The following is a 22,040-nucleotide window of genomic DNA, read 5'->3' on the forward strand; positions in this document are numbered from 1 at the left end:
ACTAAAAGATAAGGAGACGTCAGAATTTTATGAAATTTGGAATAAATGTTATAATTGGCTAGAACAGAGAAAGAAAAAGATATAATTATTGATGTATATAAAATGTAAATAAGATGTAAAGAACATTTAAAATGTAAAGCACTGTTCTGTTAGAAGAAAAGATTTATGTTTATGTAGTTTTGGTGTATGGTGTATGGTGTATGGTGAAAAAAAAAATAATCAAATCAAGTCTTTTAAATACCTAGGAATTTACTTGGAACTTTCCATCACAAAAATATCAAATTTATAACCTCCCAAGATGGCACAACAGTCTGCTAATCACCTTTGACGACTTCATGACTTTCAGTAACCTTGCTTACCTCCAGTTGTCTGACCTTGAAAACATCTATCTCTAATCACATATTGGGAATACATCAAGCTACAAAGTGGAAAAGAATGCAGACAAATGGGATAGGTGGTGGAAAAGACTGATGTCTTTTGGAGGTGTTGATTTCTCAAAGGCACAAAGAAAATACGAGACACAAAAAAGATTGGAAAATGGCAATACTCATATACAGTTTATGTCCTTGGAGCAGAATAATTTGAGGCCTGGATAAAAAGACAACCACTTTAGAATACTAACATCTTCTTAAAACTTTTTTTTAAAAATGGAAAACAACATATCGTGTTTCCCCGAAAATAAGGCCTCCCACAAAAATAAGCCCTAGCTTGATTTTTGGGGATGGGCCTAATATAAGCCCTGCCCCCAAAATAAGCCCTAGTTTTGGGGCGAGGCACATACCTAAAAACCAAGCTAGGGCGGGGGTGGGAGGGTGGAGCTGCCCCACATGCCCCGCATCCACTTACCTTGCAGCCAGGCCTCTCCTCAACGGCCCACTTCTTCTGCGGCGTCTTCTACAGCGAGGCCTGCAGTTCTCAGTCACAGGCCTTTCCAGAAGGCCTCTGCAGCCGAGAACAGAGCTATGGATTCAATCCATAGCTTGGTTCTCAGCTGCATAGGCCTTCCGGAAAGGCCTGAATGCAAGATGCAGGCCGGAATGCACCTGCAGAATGAAGCTGTTCCTTCGGCCAGTAGAAGTGGACCGGCTGGGAGGGGCTCTCAGTGAGTATAAAAGACATCCCCTGAAAATCAGACCTGGTGCCTCTTTTGGAGGCAAAAAAAAATAAAAAAAAATAAGACCAGGTCTTATTTTCGGGGAAACATGGGTATTATAAATTGCTATCCCATTTTACTCTCTTTATTTTTAAGGTTGTCTATAAATGTTCTTGAAGAACAGAAATCATGGGTGGCTACAGCTCAAGACTTTTAAGGGAAGCATGTCCAACTGCCAAGAAGGGGGGGGGCATAAACGTGGGTTGATCGAAATTTCCCAGGGTGGACTTCAGGAATGAGTTAGCAAAGCACCTCAATTCCCATTCTGTCAATGTGTAAATTAGTATTTTATTTTACACATCTGCCTATAATATGCTCCAAGGGTTACAAATGTGCCGAGTGGCTCAAAAAGTATACGCATTCACCATTTTGGATTTCAGAATAGAACCCAACAGATCAGCAGTGCTAAGCATCATGCTTGCCTCAGAACTTAATAAATCAACAGTGTACCTCTTTGCTTTCAAAGCTTTCCACGGCGTAATTATTTTTAATTACTATGTATCTCTCTTTCCATTTCTTCAGGTCTTCAGCAAAATGTGACACCTCTCCTTCATAAAGGACCATGCTGGATGATCCAGGTGGCTATAGAAAAATGATACCAAGAAACAGAATGAGCTTCTTACAAATATTATTTTCCTTTTCTTTTGTAAAGTGGGCGAAAGGGTCTAGCCTCTTGGAAAGATTGGTGTGGAACTTCAAAGCACTGATATGAACGTATGAGATTTTTCATGCTACTACAGCAAGATTATACTGTATCTGAGCCCTGTACACTCAAATTCAGCTTTCAGATGAGCCTGAATATTCTGCTTGAGAGGAAAAGGGCTTGGAAACAAAACCAATTTACAGTATTTATTTATTTAGCTAGTTAGTTAATTCATTAAATTTATTAGCCATGAAGCCTGTTTCTAAATGGTTTCATTTTCTCTAGCCTAAAGTACATGCTGATACTTTTTGCACAGGAATCTAGGTATTTTCATCATTTGTGGTTCAACAGAGCTCTTGGGAAGCACAACATAGGCTCTTGTGAAACAGATGCAACTCAAAGAGGATAACTGTATTCATGCATTAAATCATAGTTTCCTCAATACTGGTCAATTAAACAAACCTAGAATAGATAAATTGGCATCTTGACTAAGGCATAAATTATCACTCACACAGAAATCTTTTTTGCATAATGCACAAAGGTAAAACCAAATGAAATCACATTCAGGCTTAGCTTGATGTGTGAACTAGACCACAAATGAGGACATGATCAGCTAGTAACCTCATAGCCAACTAGAACCTTCAAACACAGTTTGCCAGATTGTGATAACAACTACAATGAGTCTGAATTACAGAAGATAGGAAGGGAACTGGTGCATCTGAACTCAGATGGAGATGATAGCAACATGCATAATGAAGATATGGCCAATGGTAATAGCATGTGGGATAATCTTGGGAGACTGGGCAAAGAGATGAAGCCAAGGAAATGGTCAGATAAATGGCAGCTTAGCCTGTAGGAGGAATGTAGGTTGGGTGAATAGCTCAGAAGGGACTCTTGAGTTTCATGGGCTGCAAAGGGAGATAGGAAGAGAAATGTATTTTGGGACTTATGAGACTTTGTTTATGTAGCTTTACAGTGAAGTAGAATTAGCTCATCTGTCTGTATTTCCTGTATAGTTCACCTTGCAATGCTGACATCAATAGCCCAAAACATGGGGTGGAAACATAGAAAGATATATGAATAATACTTTTTGTTACCTTTGTTTTTAAGAATTGAGACTGCAGATCTCTATTTTGTTCCAGCTCATTCTGGATCTGTTTGCAAAAGGACACAGCATATTGGCGCTTATAGTGTGGGCTGAAGTTTCTGATCACCGCTTCGGTCTTTCCTGAAAAGGCATGTTAAATATACAGTATCACATTTAGGCACCATTTTGCTCCATTCCCAAACTATTTTAGAAAACGTTTTCTGCAAATGGGCTATAAAACTACAGTGGTACCTTGTTACTCATCATTAATTGGTTCTGGGAGGTGTGATGAGTACTAAAAACAATGAGTACCAAACTATTTTTCCCCTAAGGAATAATGAAATGAATCACAAGGCAGCTGGCACCAATAAGTTCTAGCTTGTGCTTTGAGTATCAAACAAACGATGAATACCGGGACAAAATTTTCAAGTCAAAATGTGTTGAGTACTAAATTTGATGAGTTTCAAAGCAGTTAAGTACCAAAGTACCACTGTACATTTAACTGTACTGAGAAGCAAAGTAAGGTTCTATTATGAATGCTAAGGTTCCCTGACCAAATAGGCTTTTGTTTTATCTGACCTAATCCTGGTTCTGGCCTTTTTAAAAAAAACCATAATGAGACAGATATCACCTAAAGAAATCTCCTTGTTCTTGTGCCAGTGTATTTGATTAGCTCCAGAAGCAGATAACAGTCCTCAAGCATAACACTTTTACTTATCTGATTTCAGGCCACATGCAGCAGAGTAACAGATCTATTTCTCTCCTGCTTCTAAAGGAGAAATACTGTAGCTATTGAGAATGTAGCACTTAATTTGGGACTCCAAACAGGGGAAACCCAGGTTTAAATCCAGCCTTAGTTACAGGAGCCCCTTGGGGAACTTTGACTAATCATGTTCTCTCTCAGTCTAGCCTCGCTCACAGAAGGATTATTGATTCATTTCCAGCATATATATAGTTGCCCCATTTAAACAATGAAACCCTGAGAAGCATGCAGTAAACTGATAAACAAAAATAACCCCGAACAAAATATCACCAACTAAAATAAATATAACAATTCATTAATAATCAAGTATTCAAATGTATCATACCCTTCCATGTAAGAATTCTACGCATCTTGACCGAAAGGAAACAGCCAAATTTTCATTGTCTTTCTAAAGCCTTGCGCCATATGTATAATCTGAGATTGCAGTAATAAGAAATCATAACTGAAATATCTATACTGTATATCTAATTCTATATCTCTCTCTCTATAAAAACCGAGTCTTCTTGTTGGGACATGGAAGTTTCTACAGTGGATGGAGACATCCATGTGATTGACCGTCCCTGTTGCAAGTTGAAATATTTCCTATTACTATAATCTCTCAGATTTGATTTCCTACTACTGTAATCTCTCAGATTTTTAAACAAGAAACACCAAAGAAAACATTATGAGAACTCGCCATTTCTTGAATTTCTATGCTTGGACTGACTGTACTTGATCTGTACAAATCAGCCAATTAAGAGTTTGTTACATCAGAATGATCTCATGCAAAAATGTTCGAGAAGCGAACTTCTATAGCAAGGCTTTTCAACCAGTGGTACGGGTACCACCTGTGGTACATTGGCACCTGGCAGGTGGTACGCGACCATCCTAGAAAAGTGGTAGCGGGGGAGGGGAATGAGCTGAACAGGTGGCAGCACCGCACAAGCCTGAGTGAGAGAAGGCTGGAGCTGCAGGGCTGTCAGGGCTCAGCGGAAGCGCCAGGATCAGCGCCAGGATCCAACGGGAGCTTGGTGCTGATCCTGGGGCTTCTGCTGAGCCCAGAAGAAGCGCCGATTAGCTGGAATGTTGCATCTCCAGGGTCTTGTGATTTACATTCAGATGCTTGGCAACTGATTCATATTTATGACAGTCACAGTGTCCCAGGGTCATGTGAAGTGACCAAAACCTGCTGCAACCACCCAGCAGACGGGGGGAATAAAAACCAAACACCCCCCACCCCACCCCCGCTGCCAATCCTCAACAGAAATGCTCACAACAATGAAAACCTCGGACAGGAGGAAGAGCGTGGCCGGGCGGGCAGGCAGGTGTCTTGCTCGGCTGTGGCTTGGGGGGCACTTTTTTCAGTGCCATTGTAACTTCAAACAGTCACTAAGCGAACTGTTGTAAGTCGAGGACTACTTGTACTTTATCACTTTTTTCCTGTTTTTTGGGGGGGGATCATCAAGTTTTTGACCCCTTGCTAGGTGGTACTCGGATGTTGCCATATCCTAAAAGTGGTACAATGGGTGAAAAGGTTGAAAAGCCCTGTTCTATAGAAACGATCAATAGAAACAATCTTTTTTTTAATCCTGTATATATTTCAAAAGATTGGAGAAATGCTCTCTCCCCACCCCACACCCCGTGCCCCTTACTAGCACATTTCCAAATTTGGTCTTGAATCTCTGGCATGCATATTGCAGTTGCTTAATGTGAACTGTAGCCAAAGTTTTCAATTAATGTGCTAGACTTCTCTGCTTGTCCCCAGCTGGGGAGTGAAAGGAAAGCCAAGAACTAAAGGAGGCAAAGATTTCCTTGGAAATCCTGGAGAAGCATGACCAGGATCCCAAAGATAGGGTCCAGACTGTCATCTCCAGATGCAACAGAATTACACATGCCAGAGTTTTTAATCTTTCAAACAAGAACCTTCCCAGAGGGTGAAGCAATTCTTCTTTTACAAAGCAAATGCCTATGGAATTCTTTTCCTCATATTGCTCTATTTCTCAAGAAGCATCCCAAACATACGTTATGGTATTCCTCAGCGCTGCAAAATCCCAAGAGGGTGAGGCCTCAAAAGCAGACAGACTTTTACTGCTTGAGGTCCAGGATCAGCTTGCCTCCCCTCTTCTGCACGTAAGAGCAGTCATGCTGGTTTTGGCTGAAACCCAATGAGCTGAGCATTCAATATCAACCAGTGGCCAGCAAAAGGTAATCAAAAAGTTTCCAAACTTCAAGAAAAGGACTGTAAAGGATTATTGCACTGGGTCCATGGTACAGGTATTCCTGGACTTTCAACAGTTTATTTAGTGACCGTTCAAAGTGACAAAAGGCACTGAAAAAAGGTGATTGATGACCGTTTTCCACACATATGACCCTTGCAGTATCCTCATGGTCACATGATCAAAATTCAGACTTTTGGCCACTGAAACGTATTTATGATGGTTGCAGTGTCCCAGAGTTATGTGGTCGCCTTTTGCAAACTTCTGACAAGCAAAGTCAGTGTCAACGCTGCTAACATCGGATGTTTTTGCTTTGACAACAGATGGAAATGTAGCCATCTTTTCTCTTTCGTTTTTAGAGTTAATTGATGCTGGGAGGGCGGATGTGGATGAGAGTCCAGTTAGTCATAACAATAATAACTCAGCTGTGGGAATCCAAGGTTACTGTGCCCAGAGTTGATAAAAGATTTGGCAGGCTGGAGAGCTGGGGAGAAAGCCTGCGCTTCAAGCTAATTGGGAAATGTGATTTATGACTGTTGATTGGAGAAGGGAATTGTGCTTTGCTACTTTGTGCCCAGGGGAGGGGAGTTCAGTTTTTGGTTTCGACTATGTAGTGCCGATACTTTGTTTCTCGAATAAAAGTGTCTTTAAGGTAAACAGTGCCTCGATGTTCTTTTGAAGAGTTTCATCTGTCGGAACCATGAGAGTCAGTGGGGATGCCGGATTCACTTAACAACCGTGTTATTAAATTAACAGCTGCAGTGATTCACTTAACAATCCTAGTCAAGAAAGGTCATAAAATGGGGTAAAATTTACTTAACAGTTTCGCTTAGCAAACAGACATTTTGGGCTCAATTATGGTCGTAAATCAAAGATTATCTGTAGTCCATACACCATGGTTGAAGAGCAATAACAATCCATTTTATGAACCACAGAAACATTAACAAGCCCAACTATAACAGATGCAAATCTTCAGGGAGCGTTTATCAGCATATAAAAGCCTATATATAGTCATATCCATACACAAAGTGTCTATTAAATATCTTGCTGTCTGCTCATTGTGAGGCCCTTCCTGTGATTTACATTGGAACTTTTCCATTCCTTGGAAATATCCTAAAGCTGATCCAATTGTTTCCTGCTCTTTCTTTCCTAATCTTAAAACAATGCATATAAACTGAGGTACATACATCCTGTAGTTTTCTGGCACTGAATGAAATCAGTCCCTTCCTCTGCAACAAAACACTCTGCTCATTCAAAGCCATTTTCTTACATCTTTAAAAAAAAAGGTTATTTGAATGAAAAGCAACATGGTAGCTTCATTCATGTTGCGTGTTAAGCCCTAAACAGCTTGGGTTTGCTTTTTGTGAAACAAGTTAAAGAATAAACTGCAGCCATTTAATGGAAATCAGCCATTGCAGTCTATTCAGTGAATCGTGGTTAAACTAGGGACAGCTTCGTAGAAAATTAATTTAAAACAAGTTCCAGTTGCTTGCTAAGTTCAGAACTTCACACCACACTGAAATTCTAAACTGATTTCCCATTCCCTACTGACACACTAGGATATCCATGAAATACACATCTGGGCTCTGATTTCCATTAAATGCAAACTCACCACCCTTTCCGTTTTGTCATGCACACTAGACTGGAAACTCTCCATGCTTAGCAACATCTGACCAGGGTACAAAATGTTTCTTCCCTAAGCTGATGAAAAAGCAAATTTTGCAGCCATGAGTTTAGTGAACANTTATAGTCTTCAGAAACACCTATAGACAATCCCAACACCACTGGAAAGGTGAAGGAGTTCTTGGAATGATTAAAACTGTAGTATTGAAGCCAAGAAGATTTCTGCAGTTTTGAATGTTAGAGTTTTACTACATTTTTTAGCTAATTAAAACCTTTGGGCAAACCAAATAATAATTTTGTTTGCTAGAGAGAAAGCCTGAATCCTTGAACTTAAATGAACTTAAATGGCAATTATTTCTTCTTTTGCTAAATTTAAATCTTTGCAACATTAACAATGATTTTTATTGCTGCAGCAACCGTTCACCCACAACGTTATGTGCACATGGCCTAACGGTACCTACATTTATTCACCAAAGCACATCTAATGGTCATTATATGAAAATCACTTTCAAATGACTCCCTATGATAACTGTCACCAATCCAGGATCCATAGAAGCCACAGTGGTACACAGAAGCTATAGATTGTAATCAGAAATGTCCTATTTTTAAAAAAAACAAAAACAAAATGGTCAAACTCTTGTGATTCTTAATGTTAGAGGCTTCTGCTTTTAATTTTAATTAAAAATTAATTTTTGATTTTAAAAAATTGAAAACTTCATTTTTAATTTTGTTTTATACAATTAAATTCATCTGCTCTTGGCTTTGCTCTCTGCAGCACTTTTTCGAGCTGTCTTGAAAGAGTTGCACATTTCAGGAACTACTTTTGACAGTGTCCCTACTTTGTTTTTCAAAGTTTACCACTGGCAGTTATCCTAACAGATTATTAGTTTTATGCATGGGATAGACTTATCAACACTCCATTTATCATTTTATACGTCACATAAGTTAGAGAACAGTGGATCCAAAAAGAAATTTCATTTGTTTGGGTGCTGCCAATATCCACTTTTAAAAATTTATTTTTAAAAGCATGATACTTATTCTCAATCTTCTTAGTAAGAGGAAGACTACTCTTGCAAACTGCTAAATATTGAAAAGTTTAATTTCAGATCTTGGGTGAAGACCTCATTAATTCCAAACCTAAACAGAATTAAAAAAGGGAATGGACATTTCACTAACAGCTGGATAGATAAGCTTAATTTGTTACTTACTAGATCAATTGAAATTATTTTCATTTGTAAAGACATCGGTTTTTTGTTTATACATACGTGTTTACAGTTCTGCATTTCCACATTTTCTAATAATACTTTACATCTTTTCAACCAAAACCTAAATTTCAAAAATCTTACATTTTCCCAGCCCTTTGTAAAAATGAAAGAAAATGGAATTCTATGCCAGACAAATTGTGAATCAATGTTGTGATTAAAATGAGATCTTGGTCTTCAGCCAGTACAAATAAGGATAAGAGAAGAAATTACATGTTGCCAATTTAGTTCATCTTAATTACTATTGCTTTTTATTTTAGAATTTTAGTTCTCTCTTCACCCTTTACAATGGTTGAGCCCAAAGGATGGATATTTAATTTTCAGTAAATACATTAAAATTGTACTGTAAATTTTTAAATTTGGTCTGCCCTACTAGAGAAAGTTCATACAGAAGGTAAGCATTAAGTTAACTCTGATGATTTAACTCTGATAGTTAAAGGCACTACTGAGAGACCATGCGTACTTGGTGGTTAAAGACACGAGGATAGCTCATTCCTGGTTTGGTTAGTGTGATACATAAACCTGGTTCCCTAGTTTGTTTATTTTATTTACTTATTTGCTCAATTTCTATGGGCGCCCATCTCAGTCAACGACACTTGTTCTCCTGATACTGAGAATCTGTTAGCTCCTTTGTTCTCAACTTACAGATCTGTTTGCACTTGAAGGATATGTTTGGAGTTCTTAAGGAGCATTTAGTTTTATATTGGCTTAGGTATGAATAGATTCTCAAGGGCTCTGAGTTAAGCTTGTTGTAGAGTTGCCCGCAACTGCACACAAGTGTCACTGCATACCGAAGCTGTGGAGGGGTTGATGGATTAGCATAAGTTGCAGATGGCTGCAGATGGGCTGACATGCTCACCTCCCAAATCCCAACTGTGTGTTTGGCAGAGGTTTGCATCTTGCATGCTGATTGGTTGATCCAACTTCCTGTTCGGTGCTTTGCTGTTGAGTGTCCCCCAGCTGGAAGGTTACATTTGCAGAACTATGAATGGACCAGCTACATAATTGTCCCCCGCTTCCTGACATGCATTACCAGAGAATTCTGCTTGACCCTTTCTTGTGCCATACTACAAAAGTGGCTACTGGAGCTGAAAAAGAGCAGCAGCAACAAGCAATCTAAAATCTATTGTAAGAAAGCTAGAAATAGGGCTTAATAAATCTTATTATATAAATTACGTCTCCTAGTACCATTGAAGGAAATTTGTGGCAGCCAGTTTTCTTAGGCTGTTATTTCCATACTGGATATTTCACATAACAAAATGTACTAAGGAAAACAATTCCAATAACCATAATGATATAGCTTTAGACTTTTTGCATTCCACTGTTATTGTAACAGGAAAACAGCCTCAGCCACAACAGCTGGAAAAGTCATTGGGTGGGTGGGGGGATGTTTTATTTTGGGGGGAGAATCAGACTGGCTTGCGTATTTCCTTTCTCATATAGTACGGTAAATTAAAATAGTGATTGCAGACAGAGCTTTAACCTAATTCTAAAAAATATGTCAGGCAAAGCATCTGAGGAAGTTGAAATTAGATTGAAGACAATATGTCAACTAAAGAGTGGTTCACTCTTGTTTTCACGTTTATAACAGAAACTGAAAACTAGCCATTCACTAGTCCATCTGAAATTTAAATAATATTGCGTCAGGAAAATGAAGGCCAATAAACAATGTGTAAGTTCCGTTAGCTTTTTTACATCCTCTGAAATTTCTTTTAACAATTACAAGATTTTTTCTTAATTAGAGAGAAAAATAACCTACCCTACCGGTAATAGCAATTCACTGTATCATTTTTGGATTATCACAATTCTCTAAAAGAGCATAATGTGGGGGGTGGAATTTAAAGCATAGCACTACCAGATTAAAGGATGTGCTAAACTGCTCGGCCGGGTCAGATGGTCTTCCTTTCCTCCAGTCATTCTTTCTTTCAGTAGTACCACCATTTGCTTTGACACAAATACTTTCAGTGGTTCCAATGGCTTGTTCTAATTATCACACTGACCAATACTGCTCCTTTAAAAAATTTCATATTAAATCAAAAGATGCATTCTGCATCTTAACTAATTTAGTTCTTGATCAGTTGTTAAGTCATGTCTGATTCTGCAACCCCATAGCATGCCAGGCTCCCCTATCCTCCACTCTTTCTGAGCTCTTGTACTGCTATACAACAACGTAAGTGTCCAAAACTTTAGTGGCCTGCACACTAGGCATTTATTTGTTATGGATCTAGCACTAAGAATATGTGTATCCACATGCCTTTAAAGTTGCAAATATGGGACTGGTGCTTCATACATTTTCTAGAATAACTTATAGACTGAGTCCTATATTAATCACATAGTTATACTGGATGACTTTCATTTGGTTGCTCCATAATAAATTTCAATGCAGAAAAATGGGATCAAAAGTTCTTTTGAAGCTGAAAAGTCTATAACTAATACCATTTCCTAGGGCATAGCCTTTGTTAAGCAGTTGGACGCTTTTCTATCAATGCAACTAACACCTGCTAATGTTGAATCTTACAGGAAAAACAAAATGTTTTAGTTGACCACATTTCCTGTTACTAAAATATAAGGCACACAAAGAGGAAAAGCAAGACCTTAATCCTTTTTAGGCCACAAGACCTTACTCGACTTACTGAATAATAATTTTAAATCATAAGGGTGTATTTTAGCTTGTTTACATTTGGAAACCAACTTGTATCCAAGCACAGTTTTTGAAATGAATCATGGTCCATATGGTTAAAGCATATATGAAAAGGCATCCCATTTCCCTTTATACAGCTAGGCAACAAAAAGAAACAGGAAGAAAACAACAGTATAAAAGGAATATATATCTAGAGAACAAATTCATGACCTCCACACTTTCTGAAGCCATTCTGATTACTGTGGGATGGAAGCAATTAATCTTATGTTGGTTTTTTTTGGGGGGGGGGGTTGCATCAGAGGTCATCAGCATGGTACACAGGACACTCCTAGACAATGTCCACTAAGACTTCAGGTTAAATAAAAATTAACTTAACATTAAAAAGCTAAAAGCTTAAGAAGCTGATAAATCACCTAAGATTTCATCATGCTTGCAGGCCAATTCTCGTTAAGAGTAACACTTTTTAAAGTAGAGTCCCAGAACCAGAGGGGCTCAAAACCCAAAGACACTCACTCGTGCCAGGGTTTGATTGAAGCCGGTTGTTCCTCATCCAGATGCTCACCGCTTCCAGATAACAGTGTAGGACAGGGGTAGTCAACCTTGGCTCTTTTATGACTCGTGGACTTCAACTCCCAGAATTCCTGAGCCAGCTGAATTCTGGGAATTGAAGTCCACGATTCATAAAAGAGCCAAGGTTGACTACCCCTGGTATAGGATGTCTACAGCATCCCTTAATTCACCAGGGGTGTAGATGTACAAATGAGTAGCATCAGCATACTGAAGATGAAGATGCTTTACCCCATGGCAATGGATGAACTCACCCAATGCTCTCATGTAGATGTTAAATAGGACAGGGGAGAACACTAACCCCTGTGGGCACCTCAAATAGTAGGATAGAGGGCAGGAACTCTCCTCCCCAATCATCACTGACTGGAACCAACCTTGTAAAGGAGATGAACTAGGACAATACTGTGCTCGGCACCTCCAATCTTCTGAATCAGTCCAGAAGGATACCGTACTATTGAAAGCTTCCAAGAGGTCAAGAAAAGGAAAGATGGATACCACTATCCCACAGCCACTATCTTGTCCACGCCATAGATAATCCAAAAGCCGGACCCATGCCATTTTCTTTCCATATTCAGGTCTAAATACTAACTGGAAAAAAATCCAGATAATCTGCTTCATGCAAGACCTCTGAAGCTGCGGCACAACTCCCTGGCTGCCTTCACAAATCAGGAGGGTCATGGATCAAGAGTGCCAGCGAGTTTGTATATTTTAAGGCTGCATGTTTCTTACTTATACTGCTGGAGCAGGAACAAGGTTTAGAACCACCGAGTTTAACAGATATGCTCTGTTAAAATCAATTATCTATTCCCCCGTGTTTGCTATAGAAAATAGTCATGCCTCACAACAAACAGGAGTGCTACACAAGGGGTATAACCTCTAGAGTTTCCAAAGGCCAGGGAAAAAAGAGTGGCAGGTCTCAGATGAATCGATGCAATGCAGATCTTCAGGGTTCCATACCTGCACAATGGGGAGCTCTTATGAGAATGAGCTTAATTTAGGGTTTTCCGACACATATTATGGCTTACAGTAAAATGTAAACTCAACTGCTTTGACTTATTTACTGAACTGTTGCTTAGCATGATGTGTTAATCCAGCCTTTCAGTTCCCAGTTTTGAGGACTTTGAAAGCAACGTACCAATTTTCTGTTGGTCAGAAAATACCAAAAATAAAGCAGAAATCTGTTCCCTCTCAAACACTCTAACATAATAATTACATTTACACTGAGGTTTTTTTAAACTGATTTGTTAGTTTTACAACACCCCCAGCAATCTATGTACCCTGCATAACATCATCATTTAATTACAGTAGACATCATTAAAGGAGCTGGTTAAACTCAGGCTATCATAACTACATGTTACATATAGCCATAATTCTCCAAATGTTTATCATCTCAAATCCAATTTTTACAGTTTTCACTAAATTTTCTTCACAAGTTGTATTGTATCTAAGAGATTCCAGTGAAATCAGTAGGCTGCATTTCATCTAATTTGATTTCTAATGGATAAACATGCCCAGTCAATAAACAGGCTATATGAACTTTAGCAGTGATGATTTCTTCTCTAAGGGTGACTTTTTGGAATTGTTCCTATAATATTATTACATTAAATGATGACAGACAGACACCATTTGCCATGGAAGGGCGTATTTACTTGTTAAGAGTTCCCATCTTACTGCAGGAACTCAAGTCCGCTTATGCTGGGGTTTCCCTTTTTTTAGTCCTCACAAAAATAGTTCTAAAAAAGTAAGTTGAGATGAGACTGATTGGCCCCAGTATGTTTCTGTGACTGAAGGCAGTCTTAAAGTTGGATCTACCTATTTTTAATCAAAGTTCTTAATCATTACTTCATACACTTCTTCATATGTTTTAGGTTCCAGGCCTTGGATCATCTGAGCTGTTCTTCTCTGAACTTTTTCCAAAGCCTCAATATCTTTTCTGTAGTATGTTGACTAAAACTGGTTGCAGTATTCCAGGTATGGTCTTACTAGAGTTTTCTAAAGAGGTACTAATATTTCGCCTTGTTTTGATTCTATGCCTCTGTTTATACAACTCAGGATTGTATTAACTTTTTTGGCTGCTGCTGCACACTGCTGGCTCATAGTCAAATGATCGTCCACTAGGACTCCAAAGTCCCTCTCACAGTTGCTGCTTTTAAGCCAGGTCTCACCTAATCTGTACTTGTACCTTTGATTTTTCCTGTCTAAATGTAAAACTTTGCTTTTCTCCACATTGAAACTCATTTTGTTGGATAGGGCCCATTGTTCAAGATCTTTTTGGATCCTGAGTTGTCTTCTGGGGTATAGGATACTCCTGCCAGTTTAATGTCATCTGCAAATTTGATGAGTTCCCCTTCAATTCCCTCATCTAAGTCATTTATCAAGATATTGAAGAGTGCTGGGCTTAACATGGAGCCTTGTGGTACCCCTCTGCTTACTTCTCTCCATGTGGATTTAGTATCACTGAGAACTACTTCTTGAGTATGGTTTGTCAGCCAGCTGAGCTACAAATTCATCTGGTGGTGATGTTGTCTATTCCACATTTTTCTAACTTACCAAGAAGTAGGTTGTGGTCTACTTTGTCAAATGCCTTACTGAAATCTAAGTATACTATGTCCACAGCGTTTTGCTAGTCTACTAATTTAAAGCAGAATAGTTCTGCATGTGTAAATGTACACAAGCATAATCCTCTTCTCCATCCAATCTTCTTCATCCTAATAGGGTGCATCTACTAAAGGCCTTAAATTCACTGCAAATCAGTAGACTAAGTAAGTAGATCATGCTTTCAGTCTTCTATAATTAGTCCTGCACATTATATTGCAAATATGGATGTAATTGTAGAAAACAATATTGTGTGTGGCTTTTTAAAAATGCCATGTTCTCCATGGGAGATGGAAAACATCTGGCCTATCTGGCAATTTTCTCACCTCCTGACAATCTACTGAATTTGATTAAGGCATGATATCTACTTGGCTGAGAGGGAAGAAAACAACCTATAGGAGGAGACAGATAGATTTCACATAGTGAGATTACATCATGATTTCTGTTTTGCACATAATATTCTGGCCATAACCAGTAATACTTGGCAGAGAATTCTGAAGGTACCAAATGCAACTATGAGGAGCATGAGGGACTCCACAATATCAACTTCAATGCCGAGTCTGAGTCCCATCTGAGTGAATGGGTTAACATGTTGCATCCTTAGAACTAATCTGTTTCAAAAGAATCAACGCATTCGAAGCCAGCTATTCCTCTATGTTTCCACAGGCTGGGTCTTCCCATATGTTATTATTTTGCAAGCAACCACTAGAGTCATCACATATAGTGGGAAAGCAAACCACAAGCAATGGAAACACTGCTGCGGTACCAGATCCTCTTGGGGCTATCCTTGCCTACTTTGGGGGCAGGACTAATAGATACAAAGCCATAAGTGAACCTTAGTTTGGAATAGTTAAAGTAACCAGACCTATAACCACCACCACCTCCTCCATTTTATCAATTCTGACTCAGGTGCTCTGCCTTAAAGATCATTTGATCCATGGCCTGACGGCAGACCTGACAGTAAGCAAACTACATAAAATGGTTTACTTTGGGATGTAGATAAAGAACAAGTCAATTATTCTTGAACCGCTCTGTTTAGGACTTGGGTGTTAATAGACTGTCCTCAATGTGACTATCAGTTAAGGGTTAATCTGCTATTTGTAGTTTAAGTTCATAGCTTCAGCCCAATTCCAGCAGAGGCTGAATTCTCAACAGCAATGAATCTGATCATAATTCACAGAGTGACTATTAATAGGATAGCCAAAAAGTTACATAAGTAGAACAGCCTTAATATGAGAAAAGACCATTTCTGAATATATTTTTAATGGTGGGCTTGTGAGGCAGCATGATTCAGTTCAACCTCTCAATCCAAAATACCCTGCACAAATTAATGTTAAATATTCTTGTAAATCGAATCATTTTTTCACTTCTACCAATGCACAGTATGATTTCAAAAAACTCTACTTGTCTAAAATATAACATGTTTTAACCTGCAATAATGTTATCCTATTCTATTTTTAAGTCAATTTGCCAACATTGTTTTTTTCTGATACTCAGCTTTTTTTATTTATTTTGTTGAATGTGTGAATTCAGTTATATCACAGCTTCCTAATACTAATTTATATATATTTATTTGGAGTCACACCCATTCAATATTATGGATGGTATAGTTCTGATTTTCTCAAGAAAATTGCAATTCTTGCATTAAAATTTGAGAACAAATCAACCCTGCAATTCTTATAACTCTATTTTGAATTTCTTTTGACTTCTTCAGAGTAAGTTGATTATTATTTATTTACTTATTTAGGATTATAGACCATTTCAAATAAGAATTTGATAATCTCAGGGAGAGCCTTAAAAGCATGATTTCTAAAATAAATGACAGTGTAAGTTAAAATTCTTCACATGAAGAAAAGCTTTGCTTTGCAGGTTTCTTCTCATCCCAGACGCATCCTATAATCCTTGATTTTCAAACTGCACTAAAAAAATGTCTTCCCATTGGAAATCTTATTTAACAACCCCCCCCCCAAGTTTACTTTATCCATGGAACACCATAGAATAGTAACAATTAAAAGAGAAGTTGAAAATCTTTGCTTCTGCTACTTATCCAATATTTATCCAGAAAAGGCACTTTTTGCTTAAATTTGTCAGTACCGTAAAAACAGTCCATTTCTGCTAGATTTATGTGATTTCTTTTGAGAATTTTCTGCAGATGCAACATTCAGGAGAGATGCCCCTTAAAAGAGCAGCAAACTGCTTCTCTCTACCCTAGCATTTCATCTGCTGTTATAATTTAAGGATTATGGTTTTCCTCCAAAGTCTAAATTACAGAAGAGTTACAGTTTGCCTTAGAAAGCGTAAGTTTTCTGATAATGCATTAATAAGATCAGATACACTGGTTTCTTTTCTATCAGCCAATAAAAAATAAATAAAGCAGAATGTTTCCAATATAAATTAAAAATAAATAAATAAAACACCCATCACTGTTAAGGGGAAATCTGCTTGGAGACCGTTGTGATTCAGACAGATAAAAGTTACTGTACAATTAGAAGGGCAAATGTCAGAGCAGAGACAGGTAGAAATATGCACAATCCTGGAACAGGGTCGATTGGGTTTTCTATTCAAAAGAGGAAGACAACAAATATTTTAAAAAACAAATAAAACTATTAAAGACAGTACATTTTGATTTCTCTAAATTCCCTGCTGAATCTGTTGATTAAGCGAAAACCAATCACTTCTGCAAGGCCATCTTAGGAAAAGTTTCAGCAGCAGAGTGGAACTCATTGTTGTCCAGTGCTCTCAACCATGATGTGATCTGTGCAGTTTTGGCTTGGGGTGTTATGCAAATCTGGGCAGTATGGTCTGTAAAACAAACCAGTTCCATGTGTGAACCCAACCTTTGTGCTAACAGGATTTCAGGCACCAGCTGTTCAGAGATGGCTGTTGACACCAACCATGGAAGTCTGCCTCACTTTCCACCCCCCACCCCCCAGTAAACAGAAGCAGCACCTGATTAGGGAAGGCTAACTACAGAAGAAATGAGCTGAAATACAATAAAACTGAATTGCGGTGGGAGAGAGACCTGAGAAATGCCTAAAGTAACCCCAAAGGTGCTTTTTTCACGAGGCAACTTGACTTTCTTCTTTTTTTTTCAAGATGTTTCGCTTCTCACCCAAGAAGCTTCTTCAGCTCTGGAGAAAGCATCTTTGGGATAACTATGACCTGGATGACTGAGAATCTCCACAGACGTTTGCCCGAAGGTAAATATTGGTATTAGACAGACATGGAGTAAAAACTGCATTTCCACCAGTGTGTTATAATGGGACATGTCTACCATCGCTTTTATTATTCCGGTTTTGCTAATACTTAAAGACTTCATATTACACATTATTCTTCATTATCATATATACCGATATCTGAAATTCATAATAACAAGACTCAGTTCTCAATCAGAGCTGATAAGGTACAGTGTGTTACACATCAGAAGGAAGAAAGATGTGATCAAACTGTTTTCCACCGCAGAGCTTTGCTTCCTAAAAGCTAGAATGAATTTAGGCAACAGATTGAAAAGTTTTTTTTCTCCAGCAGTGCTCTGTGTGGATTTTCACCACAGGAATCATACAGCAAGAGATCCAACAGGTGGATTAAGAGATAATTTACCAAACCTGAGGTCCTGGGAAGCATCGTTTCTCACATGAATATAAATGGATTTACTTACAATGAAGTGATGCTAATCTCAGATCCGATTCTAAGCACCCATTTAAAAGCAAATCCAAATTATGCGTCATTGATTTTTGTACACATAATAGATTATAAAGATTTCTCCAGATTTCAGATAAGCCTCTGCACCATCTTCGGTCTACAGACAACAGAGCTCTGCTTTTGATGGCCAAATTATTTGACATTTCATTCAAAAAATGTTCAGCTTTGCATCTTTGCCAAAATCCTGTAATATCGCATCCCTTCGCTCACCGGCAAAATAACCTGGAACTCATCTGAGCAATGCTATAGACATTTTAAAGAAATGGATCACATAATCAGGTGACAACCTGGTAGTCTTGGAGGATAGAATATTCTTCAAGGGGCCTCCTTTGTTTTCTTAGTCACAACATATGAAGCCTAGGTGTATAAAGCAGAAACTATATTTAAGTGTTCTTCGCATTGTGGGCTTTGGATCTGTGCAAGGAATGAATACCTCCACAAATGCCTCCACTAGTATTTTGTATTCTTCAATGCAGGAAGCATGACTATTGACTGAATTGACATGCCTTGATCACAAAGCGTTGGGAAACACCCAGTGACTCAGGACGGGGATTCAAATAGGAATTAGCCTTGAATCAGTGGCCTTCACCCTTTTGGGCACCAGAGACCGGTTCTATGGAGAGAGGTTTTTATGTGGACTGGAGGGGCTGTGATGTTTATGTGCTGCCTGTATCCCGCGGATGGGCCTTCACCTGTTTGCAAGGCCTGGTTTCTGGCATTCTGTGGACCGGTGCCAGTCCATGGACCAGGGGTTGGGCACCCCTGCCTTGAATCACTGAGCAGACACAAGAGATCCAGGACTGACCCCACATACACACCAAGTTCCATAGAACCTTACTCATCTGTTTTCAAGGGAAGGCAAGCAGCCTCGGGAGATTCCTATAGTATAGCCAGAATACAATGAAATAGTTTGAATTGTAGATCTGCTTGTTTGCTCCTGACACAAATCTATCCTTATACTACAGATTCTATTCAGAAAAGTTACACATGACGAAAAACAAAATTCAAATTTATTACACCCCTGAGGCAGCTGGAAACAAGGTATTGAATAAAAGTACTACATTCCTCTATATATACAGTATGCACATTATATGTACATAAATATATGTATATATGTATAACGAGGAAAAACTATTCTCACTGTGACTTCACAATATCTCTTATGAAATGACTTGAGGTTCAGCTGCATCTGCAAATTAGTAGCTGAAAACATCTATTTTCCTACATAGTAGGAAAAGGTCAGTCAGAGTACAAATATTATTGACCACTAATTTAATAATGGCTAGTGAGTAGAAATTGATAAATCATAAAAAACCAATAGAAGACAGTAGGAAAGATGAGAAGATGAAAAAAGATGAGAAATAAGACAGTGCTGTGGGAATTAAGTGTTCAGCAGAATGATGGCACAGGAGAAAAAACACCTATCTTTATGTCTAGTTGTCTTGGCATACAATGCTCTATAGCAGTATCCTGAGAGGAGAAGTTGAAATAGATTATGTCCAGGATGTGAGGGGTCTGTAGATATTTTCTCGTTCCTCTTTCTGACCCGCGCAGTATACAGGTCCTCAATGGAAGGCAGGCTGTTGAGATTGTTTTTTTCTGCAGTCCTAACTATCCATTGAAGTCTGTACCTGTCCTCTTTGGTTGCTGTGCCAAATCAGACAGTTATTAAGGGATAGATGACAGACTCAATGGACTGTCAAATGGACTGGTTACCATATTTAATCTATTAAATGTAATCTGTGCAAGACTTTATCTTTCCCTTGTCACATTTGTAATTTTGGTCATAAAACGTCTGCAAAAAAAGCAAACTCACCAAGAACCCAACAGATCAGAACCTATATAACATTCTAATGAACTAAGGAGAAATTTTCTGACAATTCCTGACAGCGGAACAACTAGCCTCCAAGAATTAAAAACACTGAACATTTTTAAGAAGAGATTGGACAACCATGTGTCTGAAACGGTTTAGGATTTCTTGCCTGAGCAGGGAGTTGGTCTAGATGACCTCCAAGGTCCCTTCCAACTCTGTTATTCTGTTATTCTTACGCAGTTTCCCTTCACGGCTTCTCCAAACAGCTGACAGAGTTACCTCTGAATATGGAGCCTTTCTATAACTGGTATGAATAATACCTGATGGTACAAATATTACCAGTATTTATGTCTGATTTTTTTCTAAGCCCACCAAAATTAAATATCACCACATCTTTGGGAAGATAATCGTACATGTTTATTTGGCTGTGTAAAGAAGAAAAAAAGACTCTAGTCTTGAATCTTCTACTGCTCAGTTTAATTGGGTGGCCTCCAATCATAATTATGGAAGGTTTAAAAACTTCTCTAACTTCACACCCTCGTTTCATATAATTCCTCTTCATCTCCTTTTTTCCTTCCCTGAATTAAGAAGCCTGAAAAACATATTATTGCTTTGCTTTTTTATGGAGGAAACTGATTATTTTAATTGTTTTTTCCAATTGCAGGACACTCTTCATCTTGGAACAATCAGAGCAGTTGTACACAATGTTCCAAATGGAAGCAAATATTATTATTATTTAATATATTGTAAAAAGTGATGGCTATTGCTGGTCTATGACCGTAATAAAGTTTATTATTATTATTATTATTAAGCAAATATTTAAAGTGTGTATTTCAGTTTCTGGTTTTTTTTTAACCCCGTTCTTCATAATTTTTTACATGGAATTTATCTTTTATCAAAAATATTTTCTTTCTTTTTTTAACAAGATTGCTGGTAGTCAGACCTGACAAATATATAAGTGATGATAGGATTTTAGGCTTGCAATTTTCATCACTTCTTACTTATCTGCATTAAATAGCTAACTCCCTTTTAAAATTTCTCTGTCAAATCCTTTGACAGTTTTAACCGAGGATCACTATCACTATCATTCACAAGTCTGACCATACTCCTGTTTATCCACGACAGTTGATTAATTATGAAAAACGAAATAACATTTCTTTTCATTTTGCCTCCTCCCCTATGTGTTTTGCAATGCAGCCCCTGGATAATCACCCCAAAACCAGATGCGATAGCTATGATATGGACCCCTCTGGGACTCTTAAGAAGATTTGACTTACCTTCAGACTGGTCAAATTTAAAGGACTGTTGTAAATAGGTGTTTCAAATAATGTGTGCACTGAAATTGCAGTACAGGTAGTCCTCAACCTACAACAGATCCATTAATGACCGTTCGAAATTCCAACGGCTCTGAAAAAAGTGACTTAGGACCCCTTTTCACACTTACAACTATTGCAGCATCCCCATGGTCACGTGATCAAAATTCAGACGCTTGGCAACTGACTTGCATTTATGGCAGTTGCAGAGTCCTGGGATCATGTGATCACCTTTTGTGATCTTCTGACAAGCAAAGCCAGATTCACTTAACAACCATGTTACTAACTTAACAATTGCAGTGACTCATGTAACAACTGTAGAAAGAAAGGTCATAAAATAAAGCTCACTTAACTGTCTCACTTAGCAACAGAAATTTTGGGCTAAATTGTGGTTGTAAGTCAGGGACTACCTGTAATTCTAAAGAATAAAAGGCGTGTTATCTTTACCATATGCATCTCCATACATACAAAGATCTCTTTCAGCAACTAGGCAGGGAACCAAAGTAAACTTCTGTCTGTTGTTTGGTAACAGCTATTTCATGAAAGGCCCAGCCAAAGGAAGTCTTCCAGACACAGTCAATAATCTTAGAAAATTAGTTTGGGTCTCTCTATCTAGAATTAATTGTGCCATAACAGTTTCAAGGGCTTTTATTGAGTTTAGCATGCTCTGTTGGAATGTACTT

General features: G+C 38.3%; 1 protein-coding gene across 1 annotated transcript in view; it reads right to left on the reverse strand.

Moving 5' to 3' along the window:
- NIBAN1 (niban apoptosis regulator 1) overlaps positions 1–22,040 on the reverse strand; it is an 88,034-nt gene that overhangs the window by 37,931 nt on the left and 28,063 nt on the right. The window contains exons 4-5 of the mRNA XM_029284262.1: positions 2,894–3,024; positions 1,604–1,735 (exon numbers count right to left, since the gene is read on the reverse strand). Of these exons, the coding sequence (XP_029140095.1) occupies positions 1,604–1,735; positions 2,894–3,024 (263 nt within the window). The remainder of the gene's footprint in view (positions 1–1,603; positions 1,736–2,893; positions 3,025–22,040) is intronic.

Source organism: Protobothrops mucrosquamatus, unplaced genomic scaffold (assembly GCF_001527695.2).
Source record: "Protobothrops mucrosquamatus isolate PMUCROS unplaced genomic scaffold, P.Mucros_1.0 scaffold472, whole genome shotgun sequence".
Lineage (NCBI taxonomy): Eukaryota > Metazoa > Chordata > Lepidosauria > Squamata > Viperidae > Protobothrops > Protobothrops mucrosquamatus.